Below are 9881 nucleotides of genomic sequence, written 5' to 3'. Positions count from 1 at the left end.
TGTTCTTTTACTACTTTATTTGATCTGAAAGGTTAGTTGCAGGTCGGGAGATGGGGAAGTCCGATAAGTCAGATAGTTTGAGGATTTGAACGATTGGATCTTTGGATCTTTGCATCTATGGCCAGCTTTAGGGTGCTCAGTAGCAGTCCAGGTCGGGTTCTGAGTTTGCAGGTCCGGGTTAGGCATGAATCTGCCAAACTGGACCTGCGGAGGACTCTTAACACAGAGGCCTAAGCAGCCCCCACCAGCCCGATAAATAGTGATGAATATGGCATCTTACAGAAGCCTTTCTGGCGTGTGCCAGAATGCACGGATTGAAATAGTGTTTTGTTGTTTTTTTCTACCTACAACACTAGAACTTTCCAGAATCTCCTATTCACTTTTTTTCATTAACAGGTTTGGTTTATGCTCGGGATCTATACACCCAGCTGAAGCAACACGCCACCAAGTATACAAGCCCATTTCCAGGTAATCCACTCATTTATTTATTTTATCCCATAGGTATCAAATTCTTTGACGTTATCTCTCAGCCGTTGTCTGTGTTGGTTCAAAGAACTCAAGTTCCGAAACCCATATATCATCTTAAGCTACTGCATGTCCGTACCGCTTATAGTTTCTAGTAATTTTGTCAGCAAGTAGGACCTGTATGGAGATTTAATTCAGAATTAAATTCTCAGTCTTTCCAGACACAGAAACACAGAATCGGCAAATGTCAGGCAAAGTGAATCTTGGCACCCATACCTCCCAACTGTCCCTTTTTCGGAGGGACAGTCCCTCTTTTGACAGCTCAACCCGCAGTCCCTCATTTGTGCTGGAAAGTCCCTCTTTTCTCTGCACTGAACAGCCAGAAAAAGAAACAAAGTTTCTCACTTAATTGGCTTTTAGCAGAGAGCCCAGAACAACTAACAGGTGCAAATAAGATACTTTGTTACAATTTTGAGACACAAAAACACAGTTTAGATAAGGAGAAATATTTTCAAACTTTCATAACCTGCCAAATTTTGTAAAACAAACATGGTAATTAGGGTGTGTGGCCACAGAAAGGGGTGTGGTCAAAAAAATTGCTGCGCTACATGCGGGAAAAAATTTTTTGTCCCTCTTTTTACTTCCAAAATGTTGGGAGGTATGGACAAGCTCAAGGAGAAATAACAGAGGAGCATCTCTACTACTGGATGTTTAGGGTTGTGAAGGTGCGGAGCTTTGTGAGTCCTAGGGTGCTGCAAGAAGGAAGGGCCTGACATAATACATCTAATGTATATTAATAGAAATAATTACATTTGTGTGATAACGAGCAGGGTGAGTGAAAAGACAAAGCATTCGGCGGTAACTGAACACTAGCACTGCAAATTGGGAAAAATACACTGGCACACCCCAACCTCTCCAAACGATTCTTCCGATGCCTGATACAACAAACGGAATCTGCACCTCTAACAAGGGCTGCACTGAATCCAGGATTCAGTTTGGGATTCGGCCTCTTTCAGTAGGATTCGGATTTGGCCTGGCCGAACCGAAACTGAATCCTAATTTGCACATGCAAATTAGGGACGGGGAGGGAAATTGCATGACTTTTTGTCACAAAACAAAGAAGCAAAAAAATGTTTTCCCCTTCCCACTCCTAATTTGCATATGCTAATTAGGATTTGGGTTCAGTATTCGTCTGAATTTTTCACAAAGGATTCGGGGGTTCGGACGAATCCAAAATAGAGGATTTTGACTAAGGGTATGACTACGTTTTCGCCGTGATCTGATGCGCAAAAACGCAAGCGTCAAGTCGAATGCGATGGAAATAAGGTAAGCTATACAAATGTCGGATGAAGTTGCAGCGTTGATCCGACACGGCTGTCAGATGCAGACGCAGTGTTTGCAACACCATCTGATAACGATATTACTTAACCTTATTTCCGTCGCATCAGACTTGACACCTGCGTTTTTGCGCATCGTATCGTGCTGAAAACGCCTGTGTAGTTATACCCTAACAAGTAAAACCCACGACACAAAACACTTGCACTCAACATAGATGCAAAGGGAGGAAACCCCTGTGTGTTTAAACAGCCTCTTGTGACATTTCTGGGGCACCAGCACCACTAGTCCCAAAATTATTTATCCTATGAGGATTCAGGCCAACGTAAAGCACAAAGCTTGCTTAGAACCTTCTTCTTCTAATTCACACTTTGCCTTTCTTGAATAATAATAGCTGTATATTATAAATATAAATTGTACATTTTTGCTTTTTTTATAATTGAAATATATATTTTTTTCTTTTCCTTAATAAACAGTTTTGGCTATTTCATCTCTTTTTATTTGGCTGCTTAGACATTACAGTGTTACCTGGGCAAATTTTTCTCTGAAAAGAGATTTTAGGTTGTTTGTTCCAGATGCAGAAGTGATACAGACGCTCATTCATGATAGTGCGAATAGCTAAACCTGTGCAGTGTCCAACGCATGGCCCATTGTCCAGCTCCTCTGATAACTGTGAGTAGAATCATGCAGAGGATCTGGTAATCCAAAAAATGAGAAATGTTGTGGATCACAGGATCCCCACCCCTAAAATGATGTCACTTATTTCTGTAGTTACTGGCCAGAGTTTAGGTTAAAGGTGTTTCAGGTTGGATCTGGTACCAGGTCAAAGATGGTAAAAAGTTATTTGTGATTCTGATTAGATTTGCAGGTCTCCAAGCTGTGAATACACATCTGAGATTCCATTATCTATCCATATAGGAATGCGGGATCCACATTGGATTATTAATATGGGTTATACATGAGTGTCTCAATGGACTTTTATGGCAGAAAAACGCTCCTGAGAGCCAAAAAAGACCGTTTTTAAACTGAAAATTCAGTGCAGTTGCAGTAGAATTGTGGCCTGACACTAAAAATAAAGCATGGGCAAAGTACAAAGGTTTTGGACCAGGGTCTATAAAATAATCTCAAATCACTGGTATTAATGTACAACAATCACCAGACCAAGTCCTACTGGAGAGTAAAATACCAAATACAAATAAACATACAAGGGCTTTTATCACTCATATCTTCACAGCTAGTGATGTGCGAATAAATTCGCCAGACACAAAATCACATTGATTGTGTCTGACCAACTTTGCCCACAATAAAGATGGCTACTCAAGCTCTAGCGCATTCACCAGCAACTTCCGGACCCGCGAGAGTTCAAGCTGAGAAGCCGGAAAGCGGAAGTACTGGCGGTACATGCCTGGGACTTTGATGGAGCGCGGGAGAGGAATGTGATCACCGGCACCGCTTCTCTCGTTACCATAGCAACTGTTGGGCATCAGCAGCTGGGTCACCGAATCATGTTGCGTGTCCTTAAATGCGGCTGGCGGCGGCTATAGGAGCCAGTGACACCGTGTCCAGCACAATGAATAGGAAGAAAGGGGACAAGGGCTTTGAGAGCCCCAGACCTTACAAATTATAAGTATCCGTCTTAATGTGTCTGTTTATTGTGCATAGGAGTAGTCACAGGTCACGTGTCGCTTGTGTAGTTCTACCTGTGTGGCACGTTCCATTTCTACCTACTTGTCTGCTCTGCTGCTGCTCAGTGCTGCACCCCCCTAGTCTGGCGCTCTCTTTGTATCTCCCACCCTCTGTCTGTCTCTCTATCTCTAGGTCTCTCTCTGTCTATCTGTTTGTCTCTCTATCTCTTTCTGTCTGTCTATCTCTTGTCTATCTCTCTCTCTCTCCCTGTCTGTATATCTGTTTGTCTCTCGATCTCTGTCTAGCTCTCTCTGTCTCTCTTTCTGTCTGTCTATCTCTTGTCTATCGCTATTTCTGTCTCTCTATCTCTATTTCTCTCTCTGTCTCTCTCTCTGTCTCGATCTCTGTCTCTCTCTCTCACTAGCAGTGTGTTCTACTTCCCAGTGTCACACATTTCATGTATATATATGTACTATGTCCAGTCTTGAGTATCCCTGTGTGTATTTGTGCGTGTGTGTGACACATATATGTATATGTACCTGTATCCTGGGCATCCCTATATGTGTGTGTGTGAAACATTCCAGTTAGTACATTCTAGGGATGCACCGAATCCACTATTTCGGATTCGGCCGAACAACCGAATCCTTCGTGAAAGGTTCGGCCAAATACCGAACCGAATCCAAATCCTAATTTGCATATGCTAATTAGGGGTGGGAATGGTAAAACATTTTTTGTTTCCTTGTTTTGTGACTAAAAGACACACGATTTCCCTCCCTGCCCCTAATTTGCATATGCAAATTAGGATTCAGTTCGGCTGGGCAGAAGGATTCGGCCAAATCTGAATCCTGCTGAAAAAGGCTGAATCCTGGATTCAGTGCATCCCTAGTACACTCTGCCTCTGTTTTCTTATATTATTATATTTAATTTATAGGCGTATGTTAATGTGCAGTTTTCCATGTGCTGCATTTAGACTTGCGTGTGTCCTGTTCTATCAGCAGATGAAAAGTAATGGTTTCTTTTTGCATTTACGACCCATCAGGTAGTCTGCATCAACAACATCAACTTCCAGAGAAAGTCCGTCATAGTAAGTACATGGTCCATCAACATTTCATTTGTCTTATTCAAGGGCTTACCAGTACCAGTACCAGTATGCTCAATATGCCGTGTAGCTACAGTATTTCTGTCATTCTTAGGCAGCCAGTCCTCCTACAGTAACACACTCCTTAGTCATTGCCTTATAGTCCTTCTAATTCTTTTCATTGATTTCATGCTCAGAAGGATCATCTCTTAAAACTTACCTCCCGTACATTAATATGTGTCTATATTAAAAGGGCAAGTACTCATTGTAGAGGGCATTAAGTATAATGTAAGCTGTGGTCTTCATTTTTATGATTTAAAAAAAAAAAAAAATATATATATATATTTCTTTTATTCAGTAGCTCTCCAGTTTGGAATTTCTGTTGTTACCTGGTTGCTAGGGTCCAGGCATTGATTTGAATGAGACACTGTACGATACCAACACGTTCCTATTTTTATAGGAACGTGTCAGTATAACTTTAAAGGGGATCTATTGAGAAAATGAAAATTTAATATAAGCTTCATCTTGCTGAAAAGAAGAAACTTTCTAAATACAGGCATGGGACCTGTTATCCAGAATGTAGAATGTTCGGCACCTGGGGTTTTCCAGATAACACATCTTTCTGTAATTTGGATCTTCTTACCTTAAATCAACTAGACTATAATTTAAACATTAAAGGGATTCTGTCATCCCAAAATTTTTTTCAAAAATGAATCAGTTAATAGTGCTGCTCCAGCAGAATTCTGCACTGAAATCCATTTCTCAAAAGAGCAAACTGATTTTTTTATATTTAATTTTGAAATCTGACATGGGGCTAGACATATTGTCAATTTCCCAGCTGCCCCAAGTCATGTGACTTGTGCTCTGATAAACTTCAGTCACTCTTTACTGCTGTACTGCAAGTTAGAGTGATATCACCCCCTCCCTTTCCCCCCCCAGCAGCCAAACAAAACAACAATGGGAAGGTAACCAGATAGCAGCTCCAATCACAAGATAACAGCTCCCTAACACAAGATAACAGCTCCCTGGTAGATCTAAGAACAACACTCAATAGTAAAAACCCATGTCTCACTGAGACACATTCAGTTACATTGAGATGGAAAAACAGCAGCCTGCCAGAAAGCATTTCTCTCCTAAAGTGCAGGCACAAGTCACATGACCAGGGGCAGCTGGGAAATTGACAAAATGTCTAGCCCCATGTCAGATTTCAAAATTGAATATAAAAAAATCTGTTTGCTCTTTTGAGAAATGGATTTCAGTGCAGAATTCTGCTGGAGTAGCTCTATTAACTGATGCGTTTTGGAAAAAACATGTTTTCCAATCACAGGATCCCTTTAAATAAACCCAATAGGCTGGTTTTACTTCCAATAAGGATTAATTATATCTTAGTTGGGCTCAAGTACAAGCTACTGTTTTATTATTACAGAGAAAAAGGAAATAATTTTTAAAAATTTTGATTATTTGGATAAAATGGAGTCTATAGGAGACGGTCTTTCCGTAATTCAGAACTATCTGGATAACGTGTTTCCGGATAACGGATCCCATACCTGTATAATCAATTAAAAATTCTGTACTATTTATGAAATAATCCCTTTACTCTTCACGCTCTCCCTCTGATCAACCTCTCTCTTCATTCTGACTTCATACAGTAGGTTGAGTCAGTTTTTGATTGACAGATAAGTCAAATACATCCTTTGAGGGCGTTGCACCCTTGACCTAGGTGCTCACTCTTTAAAAATAACCGGCTCTGATGGAAATCTTGTTTCTCTTTGTGCCGTGTGTTTGCCAGAGTCTGTTATTTTGTTACCTTTTGATTGTGCTGGTGTTGGTTATTTGAGTTATTCTGCTAAGAAAGGGAGCCCCCCCCCCCAAAAGACATATTAGACCTACCTGTCAATCAAAATCTGACCCAGACCTTGGTATAAAGAGTGACAGGTTGTGGAGAGTGAGATACTGAGGAGTAACTTGATTTATTTCTTAAATGGTACAGAACATTTATTTGATTGTATTTAGAAAGTGTCTTATTTCAGTGAGATGACACTATTACATTTTCATTTTCGCAATAGATCCCCTTTAAACATGAACTAGGCCTTTTATTTATTTATATCTTTTAAATGCTGAATGCTTTTCCTGTATTAAGCTTAAAAAACACTAGCATCCATGTTTTCCATCATTAAAGGGGCTGTAACTCCCCTTATGAAACATGAATCTAATGAATAGGATCAAGGCAGAACATACATTATCATGATAATTGTTTAAAGTGGACCCGTCACCGAAAAAAAATATTCAAAATCTTATTTTATCACATTAGTCAAGCAAAATGAACTTTAATTACACTATATAAATTATTTGAATCTTGTTTCCATCAGTCTGGGAATTCATAATTATAACAAGCAGGCAGGAGCCATTTTGTGGACACTGTTATTAAGACAAGCCTTGTATCATCTCAGAATCTTGTTTGTGCAACAGAATGGGCGACCTGATGTCCATCTCCATGTCCTGGCTACACAATTAAATGGTGAAGAGAACAGGGGAATGTGGGGAGAGAAGTGGCATGTAGGAAGTGCTGAATGGAAAGTGAAAGTAATTGTCTGCCCCTCCTCTATGCCTAGGCATAGAGGCGGTGCAGACAATATTTGATTGACAGCTGAGATTTTTAAATGAGTTTACAACAGCTATGAATGCTTTAATAAAAAATAGAAATTGGATTTCATGTTTAATTTTTAAAGGACTTTTATTATACAGATTTTTGTGTCTGGGTGACGGGTCCACTTTAAGAAATGTCTGTGGTTTTTATGTGTTCCTTCTCTAAACAAGACAGACATAAAGTTTTTCCTTTTCTCAGTTTCCTGGTTCCTCTGAGCATTTGTGGGAGGAGGAGGCAGGGAATGAAATAGTCAGTAAACTGATTCCTTATGGGGAAGTAGCTTGATGAATTTTATTGTGCTTCATGTTTTTGGTTGAAGTTAATGAAAGATTCTTTTTCTGCCTCGTGATGCACCTTATTCTAACCCGTTCCTTTGCTCATGTCAGGGATTTGTGGAATTAACAATATGCCCCATGGTAAGCAGTCTGAACAGGTTCAAGCTGAACAGCAAGCAATGCCGAATATACAGAGTGAGGGTGAATGATCTAGAAGCTGCTTTCATATACAATGACCCAACGCTGGAAGTCTGCCACCATGAGTCCAAACAGTGAGTCTTACATGATACCACATTCATTCTCTATGTTTGTTTTTTTCTCTTTGCAACATCAGTTTTGGGGGCAGATTTACTAAGGTTCGAATGTTTTTTTTGGGTCAAAACGCACAAATACGAATTTAAAGGGCATGTAAAGGCAAAACATTTTTTTACTTTCTTTAATGAAAAAGAAACGTTAATATACTTTGATTAAAAAATGTGTACCGTTTTTATAAGAAACCTGACTGTATGCAGTGAAATTCTCCCTTCATTTACTGCTGTGGATAGGAATTGTCAGACGGTCCCTAACTGCTGAGCAGGGAAACAATCATACTTATGAACAGCAGGGGGAGCCCCCGCCTTACTTCCCAGCCATGCAGAACTCAAGCAGCTTTGTTTGTTTCCCTGTAGAGCAGTCGGCGACTGTGTAGAGATTTGTATTCAATTCTATTTTGGCTTTACAACCCCTTTAGGGCAAAGACATATGCTTCTATTTCGGGAGATAAGTCGCTCAGTGACAAATCGATTCTTCTCCTTGTGAGGCAACTTAAGGCCCTTACTGTTTCCAACTCCAGCTGCAGGGACAAAGATCATGGAGCCAGATTTAAACAGATAAACTGGGATTCTATTTGGAGGATTATTTTGCTGCAGCCGCTGGTTCTGCAGAGTTGGAGAAAGTTTGTATTAAACAATACAAAAACTATAAAATCCACATTAGATTACATGATAACACAGGACCCAGTGCAGTCTGTATATTCTGATTATTAATCAGTCTTGCTGTATCGGCTTCTGGCAGATATTATTAGACTTGTGCTGTTTTGATAATTAATGACGATCCCTAAGCAGCCCAGACCACACTGAGCATGTGCACAGTCTTAGTCTTGCAAAGATGTATAACAAAGTTACAAAATGGTGACCCCCTGTAGCCATCTTTGAAAGCATTAATTATAAATTCACGTTTAGTTTACAAAATACAGCATTTCTAGCATTATTCTACTTTAGACTTTACTTCCCCTTTAAAACCGCCAACTCGAATTTGGCTTTGAATGTGAGATTCATCACACCTCTACCCTGGAAACAGTTCTAATTCAGTTATTCTCCACCTAAAACTGGTTGAGTTTATGTAGATGGCAGAGGTCCCTTGAACAAGTTGAAGTTGTTGATAGTAGCGATGAGCCAAATTTTTGCAAAGTTTCACTTACAAAATGACAATGAGAAAAACGCATGTGTCGAAAAAAATGTTGCGCGTCAAAAATTCAAGGTATTTTTTTTTTCTTTTGGAGGAAAATTCAAATTCATTTTGAGTTTTTGGGTCCAGACAATTCGATCGAATTTTAGACGTTCGAAATTTTTCATAAATAACAAACCATTCGAAATTGTGAATAAAATCTAATTTATTAGAGTTTAAAAGTAATCACATTACTCTAAAATTCGACCTTTGATAAATAACCCCCTCAGTTTGTATTAGAAGTGACGGTGTGTGCCAGATATGAACCTGACCGATATTATGGGGGAGGTTCAATCTTACATTAAAGGGGTGGTTCACCTTTGAATTAACTTTTAGTATGATGTAGAGAGTGATATTCTGAGACAATTTGTAATTGGTTTTCATTTTTTTTAATTTGTGCCCTCCGCTAATCTAATGCCGCCAGCTCTGAATAAGAGAGGAGCCAAGCAAGGGTTCTGGACTGGCAAAGGGGCACGGTCGTTATCAAGGTATTGGATAGAAGGCACAGTTCTTGGAATAGACAAAAGCGTAGTCGTATAGGGTCGGTGCGGGCAGAGTTCAAGCAAGGTCAGACAGGCTGGGTCGGTACAGTCAGTGTTCTAGGATAGTCAGACAGGCAAGGGTCAATACCAGTAGAATCAGGCAGATTTAGCAGAGTTCAGTAGGGATACACCGAATCAGGATTTGGTTTGGGATTCGGCCAGGATTCAGGCTTTTTCAGCAAGATCTGGATTCGACCGAATCCTTCTGCCCGCCCGAACCGGATCGTAATTTACATATGCAAATTAGGGGGCAGGAAATCACGTAACTTTTTGTCACAAAACAAGGAAGTAAAAAATGGTTTCCCCTTCCCACCCCTAATTTGCATATGCTGATTCGGTTCGGTATTCGGCCAAATCTTTCGCAAAGGGTTCGGCCGAATCCAAAATAGTGGATTCGGTGCATCTCTAGAGTTCAGAGTAGTCAGGAA

At 40.1% G+C, this 9881-nt stretch overlaps 1 protein-coding gene across 2 annotated transcripts in view; it reads left to right on the top strand.

Annotated features, from left to right (window-relative positions):
* The first annotated feature begins 3153 nt into the window (after positions 1-3153).
* Positions 3154-9881, top strand: part of taf2.L (TATA-box binding protein associated factor 2 L homeolog) — a 74367-nt gene continuing 67639 nt past the window's right edge. Inside the window, exons 1-3 of one of the 2 annotated variants that reach the window (XM_018268229.2) lie at positions 3154-3423; positions 4456-4510; positions 7538-7698. In XM_018268229.2, coding sequence (XP_018123718.1) covers positions 3323-3423; positions 4456-4510; positions 7538-7698 — 317 coding nt within the window. In that variant the 5' untranslated portion in view covers positions 3154-3322. The remainder of the gene's footprint in view (positions 3424-4455; positions 4511-7537; positions 7699-9881) is intronic. The other variant, XM_018268228.2, reaches the window with a different exon arrangement.

This window comes from Xenopus laevis, chromosome 6L (genome assembly GCF_017654675.1).
Source record: "Xenopus laevis strain J_2021 chromosome 6L, Xenopus_laevis_v10.1, whole genome shotgun sequence".
Classification (NCBI taxonomy): Eukaryota; Metazoa; Chordata; class Amphibia; order Anura; family Pipidae; genus Xenopus; species Xenopus laevis.
The sequence above is the reverse complement of the archived record's forward strand: the minus strand, read 5'-3'. Positions and strand labels throughout refer to the sequence as shown.